The sequence below is a fragment of the Pipra filicauda genome, unplaced genomic scaffold (genome assembly GCF_003945595.2).
Source record: "Pipra filicauda isolate LSUMZ 115617 unplaced genomic scaffold, ASM394559v2 scaffold43_size3849885_pilon, whole genome shotgun sequence".
Lineage (NCBI taxonomy): Eukaryota > Metazoa > Chordata > Aves > Passeriformes > Pipridae > Pipra > Pipra filicauda.
In genome coordinates this window covers 3,050,424-3,072,947 of record NW_024104576.1, presented here as the reverse complement: position 1 = coordinate 3,072,947, position 22,524 = coordinate 3,050,424, and the positions used below count along the sequence as shown (strand labels likewise).

Here is a 22,524-nt window from a genome sequence, read left to right as displayed (position 1 = left end):
GATCAAACTTCCATAATTACCACAGAATCAGAGGTCCCATAAATAAAAATCAAGAATTTAATTTATAAATTAGTTGTAGCTCCAGGCTACAATTAAACCTAAGTAATCCTAACAGGAAAGGTTGTGCATGGACCCAGTTTCTACCACACCACTAAGTGCCCTTTTTAAGGTCTAAATGGGTTTCAAAAAACATCCTGCCGAAATAGGGTATCTTTATGAAGGGAATTTCTCCCAGGCTCGTGGTTATTTAGCCTACTTAATACCTACTGCAACTGCCTTAGAAGGAAGTAAGGATTTCTGCCATATATATAGTAAAACCCTCAATTTTTCTGCTGCCACAGCACAAAATGGAATTACTTTCTTCCCATGCTAACACAGCTCCCTCGGATTTCCAAGAAAAGTACTAAGCAGTCTCACTTCTGAAAAAATTCACTAAGAAAAATTCCACTCTAAAGGTAACTTAAGGAGACCTTACCTAACTGAAAATACAGGTTAATAATAAGCAAAACTTCTCTACTTGGGGGGAAAAAAACAAAACAAACAAACAAACAAACAAAAAAAAACACAAAAAACCCACAAACTTAAACAGACCTTTACTCCAAAGACGAGCTCAGAAATGCTAGGCTAAAAGATACCAAACTTTCATTACAAGTGCTTTAGGATAACAAAATTAATTTGAGATCTTGAATGTAGAAAAGGGTTGACGCGCCTGGAAAGAAAAGATCACATGCTGATCGTTATCTCGGTCTCATTGTCCTCTTCACAACCATTAGAGCACATCAGGCTGATTTACAATAGGGACATTAACAGGAATTTCTGACATGACACATCGTGTCTGCAGTATCATTAGCGTGGAGCCATTAAAGTGTCACGGGTTACATCTGCATTCCCATTGTACGTGCTAACTATTTTACACTAAGTGTCTGCAGCTTCTTATTTTAGAAAAGCCAAGCACAGAAGTTAAATTGAGGTCACTTTTCAAATAGAAAATTGCTTTTTGCACAGTTCCCTAAAAACGGTATTTGGCACCGAACAGCTGTTTAACCTTGTTATTTTAATTGAGCTAAGAAGAAGAAATACCTGCCTGAAGAGAACTTAATTCTAACTCCAGAGTTAATTTTTACATACATACAAATACCATCCTGTGATACGGGACAGAGATGGAACAATCTTTTGCTTGAACATACAGATACTGCATCACCACTGTATCTTAACCTGCCCAGCTGCCTTTTCTGTGGGGAAAAGAGGAAGTCAATACCAAGAGACAAGTTCAGCAGTGTCAGGAAATTCTTATTTTTTAATAAAACTTAAGAACCATTTCATTCTGGTTCTATAAGCACTGCTAAGATAAACTTACTGAATAGTTGCCATATATGTACTGCACATTTACGTCTTGCCCGTACTTATGTAGCTTTGTGTGCTGTCATGGACAGGCTTTAAGCCTCAATCAAATTAAAATAAAATAATTATAACCACATCAATAACAAGTAATCAAGTCAAACCTACCCATATGGCACCTGTTACAGCTTTTTCAAGCTTGTGTTTTTAAACAAGGTCCTGCATCACCACTGAAGCAGCAAGTTTATCTAGTTCTTTCCAACCCTCTTTGCAAACAGACAGGAAGTCTGTAACACAACTGCCAGCAACTACTGCCCTGTGACAAGTTGATAGCAGCCTCTATCAATGAGCATGGGAGGAGTTGTGCACAGCAGCTCCACAAAAATTCAACTCTTCACTTTTTCCACGTTTCAGCTGTGCTTTGTCCCAAGCAAGGTTAGTCTCTTATGTCAAGTCACCTCTCAAGAGGTCACCACCTCCCACCAAGCCCTCCAGTTCTGTACATAAACCTATCCACTAAAAGCAGCAGACAGCGCTGCCATGGTTTCTGTTGCCAATTTATTCCAGGTCTTGAAGTCAGCTGTAAATCTCCTCCCTGAAAAGTCTCAAAGTCTCCTCTAGCCAGGCAGGTTCAATATTGTGCCCATCCTGAAGTTGGTACCACCAGAGTCAAGGAATAATTTCTCTGGTACAAACAACAGGAAAAAAAGGATGGGCTCCAACACAGTAGCTGTCAGAGGGTGGAGCTGAGCAAGGTGGACACATATACACCCACTGACACCTGTTGGTGCACACACACATCCCTACACCTGGACTTGCAGGACACACACAGGGTGTTTTTTTCCCCAGAATTTCCAAGGTATACCAGTTTCCTGAAACAAAAGGGTAGAGGAGCTTGGGATTTAGGAGTTTTCATGACTAGAGTATTTGAGTTCTTCAGAAAATCTGAATTTTAACTGTGTTGCTGTGACTATTTTGCCATGGCTCCTTAGACAAAGTTCTGCAGTACCTGAATTCCCGGCATGCGGCACAGAAGGACAATTGTAAGCAAAAGAAAAGTGAGATGGCACATGTTGCTCTATGGTAGATTAACACTGATCTAGCACAGATTACATTTGCAAGTAAATGGGTTCCTTACTCTTAAAAAGACAGTTGGAGAATAGAAACAAAAAAAAAAGTATGAAAATTATCTAGAAACTGACCCCGCTCATGCAGACTGATGCAATTTCTGATGTGTTTACTCGACACTAATTTGCAATTGCAAGAGATTTTTGTTACAAGTTTTAAAAACACACCAACATTTCCTGCTCTCAAGATGCACGCTCACATTCAAATTTTAATTAGTCTTTCGATTGAGAAGGTTATTTTCAGAAGACAAAACAAGTGGAATAGTCATGCACATTAACTATTGGAAGGACTTACCAGTCTCATGAGCAGAGCAGATGAAAAATAAGGATAGTGGAGAGAGTTCAAAAGGTTCATATTTTGTAGAGCAAATTTATCTTGAAAGACTTTTTTCAAATGAGTATCAGACTTGCACGTATTCTTAAGAAGCAAGAAAGAAACACAGGCAAGTCAAAGTTCATTTCAGCTGTTGCTGGGAAGACCCTGACAATCCCTGTTAAACTACACAAGGAGAGAGCACTAAGGTCTTGAGCCCCTCGGCCTACCCAAGGCAGACAAATTCCATGTGTAATGGACTTTAGACAAAGTAAGCAGATACTAATCCTCAGAACTAGGTAAACCCACACTGAGCACATAAGCAGTGTAAGAGATGTCTCCACAGGCATTATTCCACAAGGCATCCAGAAAACTACACTGAAACAAAACATTTTAAGTAAACATAGAGCATCTATTAGGCAAAACACATAAGATAAATTTTATTAAATATTTGCTGCATTGGGAGCAAAAGTGTCCAGTCACCTTATCTGACATAGTATTAATTCAATTAACACTACCTAGGAAACGTTCTATTATGGAATTTAGGCAAAAGGTATAATAATATTGTTTTCTTCTCATCCTCCAATGACCGTTTGCATTTTGTACCAATCATAACTCTCCTAACTTACCCTCAATAAACAGAATAAAGAGTTCTCACCTCTAGATATTCCAAATTAAACAATTTCCAGAGGCTGAGAAAATAAACCCTGAAGCAACGTATTCTATCAAAGGAATTTTTGTTACCTGATTAGTGGAGGAACAAGATGGACACATAAATCACGACGACTGGAGAACTGACGGACTTGAGAAGGCACTTTTGTTGGAAGACACACCAAAGTCTCCTGAAAGGCCCTAAATCTACATCCTCCACAGGTAAAAGCCAGCACTTGGTACTCATGACCAGGTAACACTGGTTCCTAGAAATAATTCACTAGACACAGTGACTGCCAGTTCTTACATTCCCTGCTCCCAACTTCAGATCACCTCTAGGTCAACTCACACTTTGGAAAAAAACCCAAACCCAAACACATAGCAAAAAATCCGCAAAACAAAACAAAAAATCCCCAACCAACAGAACATCAGAAAAAGTTCAAGTATTTTGACTATGGCAAAGAACCTGCATAAACAAGTCAAAAGTTATGCTTCGAAAAAGATTCCAAAAATACATACAAAAGCAGGGGTTGCAGAATTTTATCTCTGGGAGATTGCCAAAGGTCAGACTAAACGAAGAACAATGCTTGGTTTATGGATAAACAAATCTAACAGAAACAGAGCCAGACAGCCTACATGTTGACCTACCTATGGAAAAGGTAACTAATAACAGCACCATATTTTATAAATTCCTATCACATTTTATAAATACAGTTTTCCAGCCACTGACATTCCAGTATGCTCAGTAAGAATCAAAGACAACGACGCTTTATGGTGTAACAGATACCTGCAGGTTTGGGGGTAAAAAAAAAAAAGACTTCCCCAGCTAGAGAAACAGGAATACAATACAAGTTAGCAGTACAGGACACTTGATAGCTTGCAATAGGGTAACTTGGAAATTTCTCTAGAATTCTGGCAAAAAAGAGCAGAGTTTAATAAAATACTTATCAAAACCACAATATTCTGCATTTCCCTTTTTTCTTAGCAGGTAGCCCTCATTTCACAGGAGAACAAAGCGGAGTTGCCTGCACTGAAGTGTCCGAGACATGCAAAATAAATCAGACAAAGCAGCAAGTTGCTGCAAGGTAAATTCCAACTGGATAAAAGGGGAGAGAAAAAAAAAAATCACAGTGGTAGCAGATAAATCCTGGACCATGCAGTCTAGAGAGGCTGTGGTAACTCCAGGCTTGGATGAACTCACAATAACTGGACGAGGTCCTGAGGAACACCCTCCAGGGCTGAAGCCCTGCACTGAGCAGGGGCTCACACCACCGGGCCCCAGAAGTCCCTTCTGACCTGAACTGCTCATTGATTCCGTATTTGTGGAAGGCTGCTGCTCACAAAGGGGAGTCCAAGCACTAAGCAAATACCTTGTCTTACCTCACGATTGTTGCCAAGTTCTTTTGTTTATTTTGTCAGTTGTCAAAGTAAGGTGTGAATGACCCTACTATTTACTGAAGGGATTTTTCTTTGTTATTCTTATGGTAGGGGTCGACAATTTTTGAGGCACTTAATGACTACAAAGAGAGGCTTAACATAAATAAGGAATGGTTAGTTCACTAAAACAGCAATGTCACTAATGCTCAAATTGAAAGTAACAGTTCATATAAATGAACTTGCAGATTTTTTTTTCTGCCCGCAAATTCAGCATTTAACAGGACGTTAAATATCAAAAGTAAGGCATAAAAACATATATTCCTGCTTCAGAAAATACATGGGAGAGTAAAAGGTGAATGCTGCAAGTAACACAGAACACTCATCTATGCTACAGATCTCATTCACCACCCAGTGTGAGACTTCTGTAACGCTTCCTACCAGCCACTAGAAAAGAAACATACACATTTTACTTGCTTTTAAATAATAACTAGACCACATTAAGTCAGTTTTGTACCATTACTAAAAAAACAACGCTAAAGCTCAAAGTACCACTGAGCAGATTTTCATTTAACTTCCATAATGAACAAATAACTTCAACAAGCCTCTTTGTTTAAAGTCTCGTTTGTGCAAAACTGTTTCCATTATTCAACAGCAAAACTAAGATTTTAATCTATTAAAGTAACTTTCCTTAAGAATAAAGAGCCACATATCAAGTAAGATTTAGTGCAAAGTTTAAGGCAGAACTAACAGAACAGTAATTATTCCACAGTACGTTATTCCGCACATAAGGGAAAATAAGGACTACAATTAATGTGGACAGTTTCAGTTCAACACCTAGTGGAGAACAGGCCACATGACAAAATTCAAAACTTCATGCTCTGAATTAGGGGATAGCAATTTTGGAAACTGTATCATACGAATTTCTAACCTTCATCAAAAGCAAAGGCTGTCGTCTTTGTAGAACTCCAGCTTTGCACCTGTGGAAGATTTGCTTTGAGAGAGAATGTTTATTTCAGAAAAATTCTGCAGCTTTTCTTTTGTTTTACACAGAGCTGTGAAAATAAGTACAGACGAGGGGAGGACCACTAGTCTGTCAGTTCAAGTAGACAGCACGGCTTTCAAATAAGTACTATCCAAAACCACACTGTAAAGACTGAAGCACCTTTCAGATGAGTACACCTGAATGCCTCACGGGCTGCTGAAATACTGTTGCCAGGATCATCTGTTAAAACAGATCCTCAGTGCCTGTGCTGCTTCCTACACTGCTGAAATATGAGCTTGTTTGCCTTCTTGAATGAGGCCTGTTAGTCTCACTCCAGCGCCTGGTAAACTTACAGAAAAGATTATTCTGACAGGTATCAAAAAACACCTGAAAGACAACACAGCCATTGGTCACATCGTGGTTTCATTAGAGGAAAGTCCTGCTTATCAAACCTGATTTCCTTTTATGACGAGGTAACACACCCAGCTGATCAAGGGAAGCCAGCTGATACAATCTTCTTTGATTTCAGCAAAGCTTTCGATACTGTCTCTCACAGGATCCTTCTGAACAAAATGTCCAGCACAGTTGGATAAACACAACATGTGGTGGGTGAGCAATTGGTTCATGGGTCGAGCACAGAGGGCAACAGTGAGTGGGGTAACATCAGACTGGTGACCTGTCACTAGTGGGGTTCTCCAGGGCTCCATCTTGGGCCCTGTGCTCTTCAACATCCTCATAAATGACTTGGATGCAGGACTAGAAGGGATACGAAGCAAGTTTGCAGATGACACTAAAGTGGAAAAATCTGCTGACTTCCTGGAAGGCAGGGAGGCCCCACAGAGAGACCTCGACAAATGAGAGGACTGGGCAATCACCAACCATAGGAAGTTCAACAAGGGAAAGTGCTGGATTCTGCACCTGGGATGGGGCAACCCTGGGTGCATGTACAGACATGGGGAATGAGATGCTGGAAAGCAGTGTCGGGAAAGGGACCTGGGAGTCCTCTCCAATGCCAAGGTGAATGAGTCAGCAGTGCCCTGGCAGCCAGGAGGGCCAACTGTGTGCTGGGGGGCATCAGGCAAAGCATCGCCAGCCAGTCAAGGGAGGGGATTGTCCTGCTCTGCTCTGCACTGGGGCGGCCTCACCTTGAATATTATGGCAGCTTTGGGCACCACAAAATAAGAAAGATATTAAGCCATTAGAGAGTGTCCGAAGGAGGGGGCAACGAGGATGGTGAAGAGTCTTGTGGGGAAGCCATATGAGGGGTAGCAGAAGGCACTTGGTCTGTTCAGCCTGGAGAAGAGGAGACTGAGGGGAGACATTGCAGTTAAAACTTCCTTGTGAGGGGAAGAGGAGGGGCAGGCACTGTGGTGACCAGTGGCAAGACCTGAGGGATGACCTGAATTTGTGTCAGGGGAGGTTTAGGCTGGATATTAGAAAAAGGTTCTTTACCCAGAGGGTGGCTAGGCACTGGAACAGGCTCCCCAGGGAAGTGTCACAACATCAAGCCTGACAGAGTTCAAGAAGTGTTTGGATGATATTCTCAGGCACATGGTGTGACTCTTGGAGATGGTCCTGTGCAGGGCTAAGAGCTGGACTTGATGATCCTCATGGGTCCCTTCCAACTCAGTACATTCTGTGATTCTTCTCTTTCCAGCCCTTTCAGATGCCCATTATTGACAACAATCAGCTAAAAATGCACAAAGATACAGCAGCAGGGAGAGACAAACCTGGCACCAAATTCCTCTCTTGCCTCCAACAGGCCAGTGAATCCCACGGGATCAGACAACTACAGCACTGGAGAGCCCAGCCCTGCCACAGGGCAAAGCAGCCTGTGCTGGGTGTCCATGTGGGTTCCCTCCATCAGAGGCTGGGTTTCTGGAGCCCTTCCTCCCTGCTTCTGGACAACACCTGCAGCTCAGCTAGTTTTTGTTCATTTGTGGTTAAAAGCAGTGTACTCATATCCTCCCCCACAGTGCATCCAGCTCTTTCTGTCCCTCCTCCTACACACTTCATTCCTGTTCTCAGCCTGTCTCCTCCTGAACAGCCAATACTCTAAGAGGCCTCATTTAACAGAAAGGCATGAAAGAGGAGACATCATCATATCTAATATCTCAGATTACTCAATCACAATTATTTTCATCCTTTTTCTTCCCTTCTGTGGTCAGTGAATTCCCATTTTTGGAGACATGAAAAGTGAGAAATCAACAGTACAATGCTCCTTCACATTCTGCCTTCTTTTAACACCAAAACTAGAGAAGTACACAATAAGCTGTCCTCTCATTAAAAGCAACAAACAGCATTATGAAAGGGTCCTATTCATTAACACAGGTGATTTATCTATGCCATTGATGGACCTAATTCCCTAAGTTCAGAACTCCAAATTACGTGTGACCAGTGATCTCAAAACATGTGTGTGTTTGTGTGATATAAACATATCAGATTCACATGATTTAAGACTTAATGCTGAAACCAGCAGCTACTATTTTGAAAGTTAAGCCCTTTTTCTTATTAGATTACAAGTAAGGTCACAGCCTGGACTAGGCGTGTGCTTCTATGTATGGTATAGGATGCCAATCCTGCTTCAGCTGCTTTCTCTCAGAAATACAGAGATTCTTTGCAAACAGTAAAAGATAATGTTCTTCTTAAAGCCCTTTATTAAATGTGTAGTCCCTATTCTCTGTAAAAGTTTCCTAAGATCCTCCTATTTAGAACATTTGGATCAAAAAAATTCTAGGAGTAGCCTGAAAAGAAAGATGATCCAGATTCCTGGAAAAATAGACAATATCCATGGCAGTGCACTAAGTAAAGACTTAGGATTCCTGTAATCCAGTGAAACGAAGGGAATTGCATGGCTTATTATTTAACTGAACATAGTCCTAGTCGTTTTTATGATCACTCTGTGTGTAAACATAAAAATCCTTATCCTCAGCCTCCAAAACAATAAATGAAAATGATAAATGAGAGGTACAACTTCCGCAATGGTCCTGATTCAGCAGAGCTGTTTAAAACCCGTGCATTTAAAAAGTTTCAGCAGTACTGTACAGAAGCGAAGTCCAAAGGTAAAACTCATTAACCCACACTGCTCTGGGTCAGCAGGGCAAAGGGGCAGACAAGTCAGTGACTCTTTAGTCTCCCAGCCAATTATTTCCTCACACTATTTTTCAAGCCAAGTTCCTGCATATATTCAAATGAAGGAAATTAACTCCAACTGATGCTTTATGTGAAAGACCTCTGGGCTTTGAAAGATGATACAAGTGACACTTGAAAACAACCAACATGTCAGGTTTCTTTGTCAACAGTCAGCGTTACAACTGCTTTTCAGAAGCAATAATCCATTTTCATGTGCTAACCTGGAGCCTAATGAGAGCACTGTACCTGTGAAGCCTTAAGCTCTTCCAAGAGGAAAGCTATGCACAAGCAAGCCTCTTTTTCTCACTTTTGATATTCCTGCCACACCCAGATGCATCAAACAGACAGAGGAAAGAACCAGACCTTTCAGAGCCTCGAACTGCTGAAGAGACAGCAACTGAGCCAGAGGAGCAGTCCAGGAAGCTTTCTTCACCACAGTGCTCAAGAAGGCGGGACAGGAGCACCCCATTCACAAGTGATCTTGAAAGTGCCAGGACTGATTTCTTCTACAACTCAGTTTGCAAACACAGCCTCAAACCAACACTTCATAAAACACCACAGATATTCCAAAATTGATATGTAACACACAACCTCATGCACAGTGCACATGCACATATGCAAGGAAAAACAAATCTACAGAGTGCTAAGAAATAATTTTACATTCCGAAGCAAGTACTTCTCTAAGCATTTTCTTGATACTACAGAAGATTTACCCTTAATTGATTATGTAAGTAGCTTAGGCACAGGTAACCAAGCACTGGAGGCATCTAATTACTGTCAGCATTATCTCTACAGGTAGCCACAAATCTTAACTGACACATCAAGACTGAGTTTGCTCCGGATAAGTTCGAACAAACTAACACATTCTCAGATGCCAGATGAGGTTCAGTACAAGCACAGGTACCATTTCAAGAAGAAAGGTTTCTCCCTTTTACCAAATATCAGCAACTTGTGCAAAAACTTAAGCTGACTCATCTTTGCTCTCAGTGGTTCAAATCAAATCAGAGAAGACCTCCAAGAGCTAAACCTGCAGATTAAGGCTGAGTTCCTGCACTGCAGCCTTACCCCATGACCATCAGGCTCCTGGAAGGTAGAAAGGCTGTGTACAAACCACTCAGGTGCTTGTTCTTCCACATGTACATGTGTGGCAGCCACTCACCAAAGCCAAAGTTCTCCTGTTACAGTTCACCCCTGGTTCTCCAAAGTGAAGATTTATGCACTTAACCTGCAAGAGCGTGAATCTCAGCTGAAAGTCCTTTCGGCAGAGAGTGCAATGCTAAGAACACACTCCTCTCTAGGACTTGGTTTATACCTACCACTGCAGCACTTCTAACAAACTGCTTTAAGAAGCTTCCTCTCAGCAAGCTGGTCTTCAACAATACTACTCGAAATGCCTCCTCCTCATGTCACAGTGCACACAAACCCTGATGCACAGCGCAGGGGTGAGCTGGGCAGGGAGGCCTCTAGAAAGCAGCTACTTTCAAACAAAACAGTGCAAGACCCAGGTTCATTTACTTCAGTACTCACTGAAGTCCTTGGAATCCAAGGGGCCCATAGGAACTCCAGGGAACAGGGAGTACATGGGATCGCTAGAGGAAGCTATTTCAACCTTGTGGATAGCAGATTATACAAACCAACAAAAACTAGCTACAGTATGTTTTGAACCTTAACAATGCTGACAGCATAAACACAAATAGTAGTCCCTGTGGCACAGAAGGACCTCAAAAGCTCTCTGTTTGTTCAATACCTCTGAACCTCACCACCAGGTCACATGGTATAAGAGAACAGATGCACAAAATATGGGGGTGTGGTGTGCAAGCACGGACAAAGAGTGAGCAACTCTTGTTTTCAAAACAGAGCAGAGGGTGGATAGTAAAGGGAAGGATATTCAAGGTCAGGTTACAGATGGAGCACCTGGAACTTCAAAGCCGATCACCTAGTTTGAACTTAATCTTCATATTATCATGATGACATCACCCAGTGACCAAGATTATCTGTTCTCCATTTAAAAGGCACTCATGACAGCCTTTATTTCCTGGCATTCAAGGTAGCCGAAAAGATTCAGGTTAAAAAGCTCAGTCTAGTGAGTATCACAGTTCCTGTAACACTGATAAAACCACTACAGACTACACTAGAGCAGGATTTGGACAGATGGCTTTACTTTGTTGGATGAGAAAAGTTGAGAAGCGGTTAAACATCCCACTCTGAGCAAGGTCTAAATAGCCCGTTCCACTGTGCTCCCTCCAGGCTGAAGGACAGCATTTGTTTGAGTTAGCAGTTGTGCTACTAGAATGGGTAACAAAAGTTCATGCTTTGAAGTGCTGAGAAGCCTCCTGCTTCAGAATTAAGTCTGGTTCCATGGCAACGAACAGACAAGGGTCCACAAAAGCTTCAGCACCTGAAACATGACTGATGACTGGAGTTCTGCTGCACAGTACTTCAACCCAAGAATAAAAATCAACAAAGGCTTCAGCCAGTTTAATAGGTCTAAAGAAACTGCTTCTCTTAAGCTTTGCACATAAGGTAGCCTTTCAAGGAACCATGTTTGCCAATTCTCTACGTATTTTATCAGCCCATTCATATTAGCCTATTTGTCTTATGCAAAAAAACCCACAAACACAAATATGAGGAAAAAGAGATTAGCTGAAGCAATCCCATGTGCAAAACAGGTTAGATGCAGCCAACTCTGCCTGATGCCTAAAGTTTATTTCTACAATGGTTTCTCTAAAATATATCATACTTCAGACATCATATCCTAAAAATAATAGACATCATGAAGGCCTTACATAAACAAAACAAAAACCCAAACTTACCAGCAAACAACCAAACCCCCCAAAAGCAGACAGTCCTTTTCCACATTCGCCACTTCCCCTGGGCATCTGCATTTAGAACACCTGCTCGTTTACACAAGGGCCACGTTTATAAAGGGGTCACGTAACTGCTTTGAGTGGACAGTGCTGTCATTTCAACAAGCGAGTGACGCAATGTCAGAGGATTTCATGCCATACATAAATGAAGGAAAAAGGTATTAAAAAAACTGTAGCTGAGATTTGGAAAGACCACAGCGGTCACACAAGTGTTTGGCAAGTATTTGTATTTTAAGCTTCATATACTTAGAATGATCAATAAAATATTCCATCACTGCTAAACCGCTTACGAATCCTCAGATGCCAAAGCTCTTTAATACATGTATGGATCCTACCTGTATTTATCTATTTATGTGCCATCAGATTAAGGACCTTGGCCAAAACCACAAAAGATATTACTGGAGAAGCCACTGCCCAGAGGAAAAAAGACCTCGTTCAGAACTTCTTTTACTGTAATGCAGAAGGAATCTTCCAAGATTTAAGATGCTTCCATAAAACATAAAGATAGGATGCAGAGCCTTAGTCCCTAGCAGTATCTGCCTACTTACTCGTAACACAAAAAACATGTTGTTAATACCAATCTAAATTAAAAGAGCAAGCTATTATATCTTTAAAAGTAAAATATCACACAAGACCATTCTCCTACAATCTTATGTAATCTCACTTTTAAACTACAACCATATTTCACAGAAGCGTTACCTGGCAAAGAAGTTCGTAAAAGGTCCCAATATTTTCCGTTTACTATCCACGTCTGCCTCCGGACAACACTCCTGCTGGCTCTGGTCATTGGTCTCTTTAGTGGAATTCAGGGTAACGTCCGAGAAGTGTGCCTCGTCAGTCTCAAGATTCACAATTGCACTTGAACTGCTTGTGACCACAAAGTCCAAAATGTCTTCATTGCTAACCGATAAAGTTGTTGACAGTTCCGTGCTAAGACTAGACACACTACAAACAGAGATATCATCGCTTCGATTCAGAGTTTTGGAGGTTGGACTATAAAGTTTGACAGTGTCATACCCAGTCCTTGGGAAAGTGGAGGATTTTCGCACAGCATGGTCATGCTCAGCAGCCAGAGAAGGTGGAGGCACATACGGTGGCAGTGTGCACGCGCTCTGAAACGCCCTGTCAGGCACAATTTCAGGTTCTGACTGCTTTCTCTTCACATTTAACACACTGCAGTGAACAGGCTCTGGATTTCCTATTTCTAGAGTTGGAATACCAGAATCTACTGATTTAAGGCTATGACAATCTTCTAAAGCACTGGACAGCTGGCCAGGCCCAAACTGAGGCAATGAGAGATCTCTCGGGGTCCCAGAGTTCAAGTTTGGAAGGCCCTGGACACCACTGCCCACTCTTGCATCCAGAATTCCCATGAAGGTCAAACCATTTAAGGAGTTGGACAAATTTGCATCTGTTGTCTTGGCCCAACTAGTACCTGGTTAAAAAGAAAGAAAACATAAGTGATTATTTGCAGGAAGGTTGTAGTTTGTTCTTGACTGTTTGGGTTTGTTCAGTGGATATTTTTTGGTTGCTTCTTTAGTCTGTTTCTTTTTTTTTTTTTTTTTTTAATACACTCAATCCTGTCCTAATTTAGGCTTTCAATTAAAAATTGTTTTTCTCTTGCACATGATTACTATCCCTTCCCCCTGCTTGAACAACCGGACAATGGCAACTTAAATTAGGCTTCCAGAAAATGTCAAGCACGAAAAGCTTTTCATAAGCAGTTTGTGTGCCAGTGTTTGCTTCTTACACATCTCCTGAAAGCAAAATGACATACTATAAAACCTGCAGTATTTTAATATTCCATTATAATACTGAGACAAATATTTGAAATTTACTTCTATACAGTCATATATGCACATTCACTAATTCCAGGGGTCTACAAAACTTGTTTACATACACTTAGACCAAATTCTGAAGTGTTCATTTAAACAGAATTTCTTAGCATTCTTCTGGAAATCAAATAACTGATAATAAATTTGTCACCAAAATAGAATGCATAATGTATCAGTTTTGCATTAAGCAAGAGATGCGAAATCTGAACAGCTACAAAGCTATCCACACAGTTAATGCTTTGACAATACACATGATGCACTTCATCAGTGCATGTACAGTAACATTGACACTTGCAAGTACATTGTAATTACTGCAGTCAGGGACTGCAGTCCTTCATCTGTGCAATATCCATTCACAGTGTCTCCCTGGGGGCTGCCAGTAGGTCAGTTAATCCGAATCCACTGCAAATCTGAGTAACCCTCAAGTGAGGGCTGTCAATAGGAGCTACAGGTTGGATGCACCATCCTTGTGAGCAACTGTGGCCTTCTATAAACCTGGAACCCCGTCAGGACTGCTGCCCTGGCTTCCAGAACTACTACAGAACCTTGAAACACTACATGATTATTAGAGTGACATTGCATACATCTTCTCTTCCTATATGAATAGTTAAACTACCTACAGCTCTGCTGAAGTTTGCAACGTAATTACTCTGCAGCAGTTGGCAGAACAAATATGCACATATTGCTTCAGTTTCTTCACTCTGAAACACTCTGGGCTGAGTGTGAAGGAGTGAAGAACACTCCTTCCATCTTGCCAACAGATTGCTTTCTAGACAGATTTTTCTCTAGCTCCTGAAGCCTCATCTCCTGCTTATGGTCTCCTATTCTCTCTCTAGTGTAGCACTAGAGGTGCTACTAAAGGTGACAGTTGTTCTCCAAGAGGTCCTCCCCACATCCTGCTTTTAAAAAACAAATGCGCATATCCCCCAAAACAAAACCCAATTTGTGAAAATCGGTATCTCACAGCAGTTCTAAACCACTGGTTAATGTCACCTAAGCCCTGCCAAACATCAGGGTTTGACACACAGTCCGTTCTTGGATCTGAGCTCATCAATACACTTCGGCATCGTGATACGTACAGGCAGGAGGTGAGAGAAAACACACTTCAAACATATTTAGCTAGTCCAAACCAAAACATCTTTTTCCACAAGTTTTCAGTCATGTGGGACATTCATGAATCCAACCGTACTTCATATGCTATACTAAATCTTGAACTTCTTACCCAAATGCTAGCTGATATGGCACTCCAGTTCAATCCACTCCTAAACACAGAGAAAAGTCAAGGAAAAATAATCCTGGATATTTCCTCTTTTAGACTTTTCCAGAACTTTGTAGCAGCCAACTATATGCTACCCATACAAATCAATTAACACATCAATTGCCTAATCCTCTGCATAAGCAAGGTTTCAAATGTATTGTTTTGACTAAAAAGCTTGTGAAGATGTACACTTTACTTAAAGAGTTGCTATAGCAACTTTTTTTTTTCCCCACATTACCATGGTTTGAAAAGTTTACATCCCCTGCAATTTAAAGTGATGTCTTGAGATAGCTAGCACACAACCGGGTACATTATGAACTCCCTGTTCACTAAACTAAAATTGCAAGGGCCAGTAAAAAACCAAACAACCCTAAACAGCGAACCCTGAATACAGGCAACAAACTATACTCAAGAAATCAACCGTGATAGTTGAAGTGTACACATAAAATATAAAATGGAGCACAAGTTAAATTACTGTTGCATATACTTGGATCTCCTGCTTTCAGACCTTCTTGCTTGGATTCACTTGTTCTTCCAATGCAAGTCTGACTGTTTTCTCTTCCTTGTGCTCACCTTACCCCTTCATACACACTTTATTGCTCTTCAAATCCACAGCCCACCCAGACCCAACATTATTCAAAGTATATGTACACACACTATGGAACAACATAACCAAGAGTGTAGGTGCTTTATTTATAAGAATGTGCACATATAAATGCACCTAAAAAACGCAGTCCAGAAAACAAAGGACAGAAATGTAATCAGTCAGGACCAGCTTTGAAGATGTTTGAGTAAACAGCACAAGCATGTTCCCATAATGAATTCCTCCCCTGACTGCCTTCACTTCTGCTCAATGATTTTCCCAAGTAGCAGCCAGTCCTCAGTTTAATTGCATGGCTCTTGTCGACCAAGCTTACAAATGGTAAGCATTCAAGCAGCCTTGGCAGAGGCAGTAACTACAGCAACTCAAGAGACCAAACAATCCTGCAAACAAGAGTTCAAAAAGAAGTGAAAATAAATTTTCATGTCAGGTACTGAAGGTATTTTAACTTGGATTGGTATTTTTTCAAGCAATAAATTTAATGGGAAGAGATCCTTTAAACAGGGAACCAGCAAACCAGCAGAAGTGTGCAACAGCTACAGCTTGCTGGAGCAAATTATGCAACATCAAGCTACCAAGGTTTTACACAGTTCAGCGAAACTGTGGGAAGCTTTGAAGTGTACCCATCAAGGGCTTTAAATGAAAACCTGAGATGCAATCAGCTGTCAAGAACATACATGAGAACTCCTTGATTCATTTTGCTTTAGGTTGTTGTAGGATTGTTTTTAAGGATGTAGCGAAGTGCTATTTATACTCTTTGTTTTAGCTGCCTCACTGGTAAGTGCAAAATCTGACAATTGATGTCAAATATTCTGTCACGTGCTCCAATGATAAATGATTTATGGAAAGAAGTTATTAATGTAACAATATTGTAGCATTATTATCTGAATAAATACGGCATTATTAAAATATTAGTATAGTAGACTATTGAGAAATAATAAGCAATTTTGTCTGCACAACATTCATAATCCCCATGGTTTATTTCAATATATATTAATCTAAATAAAATTGATATTTGTAAGAGTGAATATTCCACAAGCGAGAAAACAGGGGAAAGGGAGTTAGGGAAATACACACGTTGCAATGAGAGGGCAGGTAGAGATTATTTGCTCATTAACACTTCCAACGTAAGTGCTAAGGGGTACCTGATAAAGACAGTTTTGTAGCCAGGTTTAAAATTAACATCGTGACATAAGGGACAGCTGAACTGCATAAATCCTAGCCACAGAACACCCAAATGTTTATGTGTAAGCTCGGGAAGAAAAAAATCACTGACGATTCCTAAACTAAAAGAAATTCATTACTTCCTTGAACTGCAAGTGTCAGAACTTCATGGAAACATCAACATACATTAGTCCTGCTTGCAGGCCCTCCCTCCCCCAGGTAAATTCTTCCCTCTGACAGGTGGAGTTTTGATCCTTCTCAGTGCGGCTGTCCATACAGCCTTACATTCCCCAAATTCTGATCACAGCATGCAAGAAGGCATGTTCTGACAATAACCAGAAGCTTTAAAACAGATCTTGGCTCTGCATATTGCTCAATCAAACAGAGGGAACAAGTCATATTTGATTACAATTCTTAGATCCACAATAAAATGGCTTTTAACCCATGTTGATATAATATTTAAAGAAAGTTAACAGCAATGCCAATCATTAGAGTAAAACAAAACTAGAAAGATGCCAACTCAAGCCCCATTCTTCCAAGTTCGCTGTGAGCTGCAATGCAATTTAGGCAACCAACAAGAGTGAGACGAATATCTGCAAAATAGGCTTTGTATCTTCTTGCCTCACAGGAATGGGAAGAGGAATGATTCATATAAACTGCTCAGTTCTGAAAGAGTTAACATTGCCATTTTTATCACACACCTTGTCTCTTCAACAGTTATCTCTGCCAGCAAAAAAGTTTTTAAGAACGAGGAATTTCTTCAATTACATAGCTGCAACTTTTTTTCCTTCTTAAAGTGAAAATATTTTTTTGTTAAATCAAAGGTTTATATTCTCCATGCATTTAACAATATTTTTGTTGCATGTACCAAGCAACAAAATGCTATCAAAATGCAGCTGCAGATGACCTCGGTGCACAGGGCCATCAAACCCAGTTTTGTTTATTAAATATTTCTTGGTTCATATTGTTTGTGTTCACGTTCTAACAGTCACGGCATTGCCAAGAGTGACGAACTCCTGAAGCTAGAAAAGTCTGACTTTCAACAAGGTGCGAGATAGAGCGATTAAGGCTACATATGTAAGCACTGCCGAAACTTTAAGGGCAAAAAGAAAAGAAACACACTGAGATGTTTTTTTCCTTAGGAGGTCTTTATCTAACTCTCAGCTGATGCTCTTCCGCGAAGCCTGAGCTTTACAAATCTGGCTTCTGAGCGGAGTCCTCGGAAAGCGATCATAAGTAAACCCTTCACTGCTTTTCCACTGATTTGCTACGTCAGGCCGGCAATACAAACGAGCCACAGTGTTTTTCTAAAGCCTCCGCTCCTGAAGCAGTTTACAGGGTTTTCCTCCCCACACCATTATTACTGAAAACTCTGAGACCACATTAAATTATCAGCAGCGTCAGGAGAACTTTTGCTCCTGTGAGCTGTAGTTTTGTTTGGTCTGTGGGAATTGCCTGGGAGACTTCAACTAGAAGAGAGGCAGGGAGATGAAAGTTTCTTCCTTCTCACGGGTTCAGCCTGACTCGCGCTGCGAAGGTTCCCGAGCTGGCGGCCTTCGCTTACAAAACAACCCAAAGAAACTGAAACAAAAAAACAAACAAAAAAAAAACACCCCACGACCAAAGCCTAGAGGAAGCAGCGCTCACCTCCCTCTGCGGTCTGTAACCCACTCGGTGAAGACTCCGAAGGCTCAGCTTTCCTGCTCCTCTTAACTTTTGCTCCTCTTGGCCACGGCTGGGCAAGGCAGCCGCCCGAGTCCCAGCCCCGCCGAGCCCCTCGCAGCCGGGGCTGCCCCCGCCCGCCCCGCTCGCCCCCCGGGCTCTGCCCTCGCACCAACAGGTGCCACCGACACCCTCGGCCCCAGCCGGGCTGAGCCGCCGCCCGCGCACGCAGAGCCCCGCGAAGCCCGATCGCCTCACCGGGGTAGCGCTGCCCTCCGCCGTTCTCCTCCCGCTGGGCCATGCCCGGACCGCCCCGCAGCCGCCGCTGCGGGACTAGGAGGCGGCCGGCGGCTGCGGCGGGCGGTCCATGTCGCTGCCCTCCAGTCCCCGCGGAGCAGCGCCGGGCTCAGCGCGGCTGAGGCGGAGCAGCCGCCGCTCGCCGGGCGCCCCCTCGGCCCGGCGCGGGGCCTCCCATGGCGACCGCCCCCGCGGCGGGAGCGGCGCACACCTGGCTGCGGGACAGGTGCCGGGCTGCTCCGGGGACGCTCCAACCCCCGCGGCTCGGGCTCCTCCCGCCCCGCCGCCGCTCCCCCTGCCCGGCACGGCGGGGGAAGCACCGCCCGCCGGGGGAGGGAACGCCTGCGCGGAGGGGGGCGGGGGGCGGCCGCCGGGCGCCATTTTGGATCGTCTCAGCACCCGCCGAGGGGGCGGCGGTGTCGAGGGTGTCCGCACGGACCCCCCGCGGAGCCGGCCCGGGAGCGGAGCAGGACTGCGGCTGAGGGCGCTCCGAGGAGCCCCGCGCCCGGGCGGAGCCACTGTTACTCTGCCCGGCGGCTGCAGCCCGTCCTGTGTCACTGCCGGGGGCGGGGGGTGGCCCTGGCGATCCCCGGGGGGAGCAACACTGCGGCCGGGCTCCGCTTGTGTTCCCGCCTGCGTTTAGAAGGAAAACAAACTTTGGGTTTGCAGGTTTGGGCTGCGGAAGGTCTGGGGGCATCCAGTGCAGGTGTGTCTTTAGCCCTGTGGGACTTTGGCTTTACGCTCTGTAATGCTAAAAGTGGAGGCTTTAGGGTGGTAATTGGCGATTTTTGCATGTGTATCTTTCTTTGCCTTCCGCCTCAAGTGCTCCCCTCACCTCGCCCCGCGGGGCTGTGGTGCGCAGCCCGCTCTACGCCCACACTGAAGTCACAGGGGTCAGGAGCAGTCAGCACCTGGCAGGGGCAGAGCTGTCGTGTGTTCCTTATCATCTGTGAAACTCGGGGCTGGGTTTTTTCTGCACACGTCGCATGTTTCGCACCTAGACTTGGTGATGTGTCTCTACAATGGTGGTAAGATAAAACGGACACCTGAACCGCCACCTCACGCTTCAAGTCTTCAAATGCAGAAATATCTAACCTTTTGTTAGTGTAATTAGTTTGATACCAAGCAGCGGCAAACCCATGATTATTCAGGCTTTGATGTGGGCAAGTTACATCTGAATGAATTGCGAGAGGCAGAGGGAAACCAAGAAGTACTTGCCACCATGGCCCTATTGCAACCAGTTCCATCCTATCAAGATTACTACACTGAAAACTTATCAATCAAAAATTATATCTCTGCAGATAGTTTCTGTTGTTTGGATCTGAGACCAGTACTTATTCTGATGTATTTCAAAGATGAGTATCAATGTAAAACAATTTAGGATTGGCGTTAATTACTCCATATCTTTTTTTGAAAGTCACTATCTCTGAAAGATAGCTCTCATGTTACTGTTAAAAGTAGGTAAATAGAACCAAAACAGTTTTGAGGCACTAAAAACTTGTTTATGTGCAAAAGTCTTTTGGACCATGTACTGTCACTAATTCGTTTTTCAGTATTAATATTTTTCTTCTGTTTTTGAGAGTGGGAATCAATATTTCTATTGGAGCAACCAGAATAATGTATTGTCATCGTGGTATCATTGAACTTGGGTCAGAATTGTTTGGTTTCCAGGGTAAAAAAGAGAATGGAAATACACAGTCATGAATTCTGTAAGTCTGTAGAATGTCTGCATAGGAAATAATGATACTTCCAACTTCCTAATATAATTTAGGCTGAAGAAACTATTAGAAAAACCTGCTACTGCAAAAAAAAAGCAGTAGCAGAGCGTACAGAAACTCACAGAAAATCACAGCCTAGTCAATATAGAAAAATACTCTTTGCATGTGAGTTTGATGGGAAAGGGTAAATAGTGTTTCTGGTTGTCATGAGATATTCCAAAAGCTGAGGTGTTTTGCATTATCTATTAGCATCAGTTCTGTTCATGCTACCTCCAAGGTAAGGTAGTTTCTGTCTGCAAATATTGTGTATTCCTCTGTATGGGTAAAAGCTGACACTGTGACTAAATACAGTGTCACACCACTAGTTCTGATGGAAGTGTGGCATGTGCTAATTATTAAAAGGAAACAGCACAGGTACTGCCAGGTACAGGAAGTATAAATGCGTAGCAGTGCAAAGGGGACCTTTAGCACCTTTCTTTTGCAGCTGTGCAAAATTTAAAGTCCATCCAGAAGGGCACACTGAGAAATCAAGTAAATCCTCAGAAGTGTGATAAGAAGTTAGTTATGGTGCTTAAGTGTGAATGTCATCAGTCCTCTACCACTGATTCAGGGTTGGGTAAACCTGCAGAACACTTAACTGTGTAAAAATTCTTGGGATGAAATCCTCATGTTTTGTTCAAGAGTGTCTTACCTGTGGCTATTGTGTAGAAATGAAGCACTACATAGAGCAGCCTCAAACTGGCTACTGATGTTCACCTACTGGGCAAAAAAAATCTACATGGTCTAATAATAGACTGGTGCTACAGAATTTAATTTTTTTTAAAACATGCAATTCCAAAGCTCTGTCATACAGACTCTCATCCGTGCCAGCAGAGTTCAATATGCCAGCTTTATGGTTACTCTGCAAGAAAGCATGAAGAGTTTCTGCTCTGTTCTGTCTCAGTGATTTCTCTGGAACATACTACATATGATAAAAGTACCCAAAATAACAGTCCTTCTTCTGTTTCATTAGAGCTGAGGAACAGAAACACAATTTTCCATCATATTTCTTATGCCTGTAGATGTGAGAAATCATTCTCTGCCTAGGCTTTCAGTTCTGTTTTCAAGCTTCAGCAATTTTGCAATTGATACAACTTCAAAGTTATTTTTTTAAGAACTAGATGAGAACATCTAGATTGACTTTTCATTCATCACAAGCCAAGTATGATGCAAGCAGCTTTCAGAGCCAGCCAAACTGAGCTTCATTTGAATCTGCTGTGCAGCTCCTGATCCATCTTGAAGACAGTAATTTTCTCTCATAAACTAGAAGACATTTTTTTCTCCAGTTAGCCAAAGATTTGCATATTGTGAAGGTACAAGAGTTGTGCCTCACTGAACACGAGCTGAGCTACGGGTCCTGCCTCCACCTCCCGTCACTGTCACTTAAGGCAGTTTTAGCTCCCCCAAGCCAGAGTGCAGGTGTTGCAGTGCTGGATACCGTTACCCTCCGTGCTTTACAGAATTACTGCAGGCACGGTGAAGTACCTAATGCATGTTCTATGGTACAGGAAAAGGGATCAATGAATAAATTCAGCTTTCCACTGTCTTGTAGCAATAAAAACGATAACGATTCTATGAAAAGTATCAGTACCTCAGAAGCAAATGGTGATGCTTTTGACAAATGAATTCTTCTCTATCAGATTCATCACAAATTAATTTTGTTCACATAAAACTAATTTTGTCTGTGTTTGATAGCAGTCCATTTCCTGCACAGCCACCATCTGCACAGGCATTCCTACTAGCAATGGAATGTCTGTGCACCAAGCCATTTTAATAGGTTTGGGATGAATCAGGAACAGGAGAACGTGCCATTTCATTATCCCAAAACACTGCCTCGTCCTATAGGAACTTAGACCTGATAAAGGCTGAGAAAGCCAGGTCTGTAGCTACCATTACTGTTAATGCTTCTGTTACCACTGGTTTTAAGTTTGCCTCCGTAAGACAGCAAGAAAATGAAGAGCAGGAAAGGCAGGAAAAGCGTGTGAAGCTTTCCAGCATGTTTGAATTGATATTACTGAAACATGATGCGTGACAGGATTGTTTCTATCACTGTCTACAAGCTGTTTAGGAAGGACAAAATGAGTGTGAAGAAGTAATAAGGTGTGAAGAAGTAAAACTATACAAACTAAAAATATTACTTCTTGTCTAATATCTCAGCATTGC

General features: G+C 42.4%; 1 protein-coding gene across 2 annotated transcripts in view; it reads right to left on the bottom strand.

The window, feature by feature from the left end:
* Nucleotides 1-18,863, bottom strand: part of TBC1D14 (TBC1 domain family member 14) — a 69,521-nt gene extending 50,658 nt beyond the window's left edge. Inside the window, exons 1-2 of one of the 2 annotated variants that reach the window (XM_027736217.2) lie at nucleotides 18,566-18,863; nucleotides 12,487-13,222 (exon numbers count right to left, since the gene is read on the bottom strand). In XM_027736217.2, the coding sequence (XP_027592018.1) occupies nucleotides 12,487-13,222; nucleotides 18,566-18,608 (779 nt within the window). In that variant the 5' untranslated portion in view covers nucleotides 18,609-18,863. The remainder of the gene's footprint in view (nucleotides 1-12,486; nucleotides 13,223-18,565) is intronic. The other variant, XM_039385829.1, reaches the window with a different exon arrangement.
* Nucleotides 18,864-22,524: the final 3,661 nt, after the last annotated feature.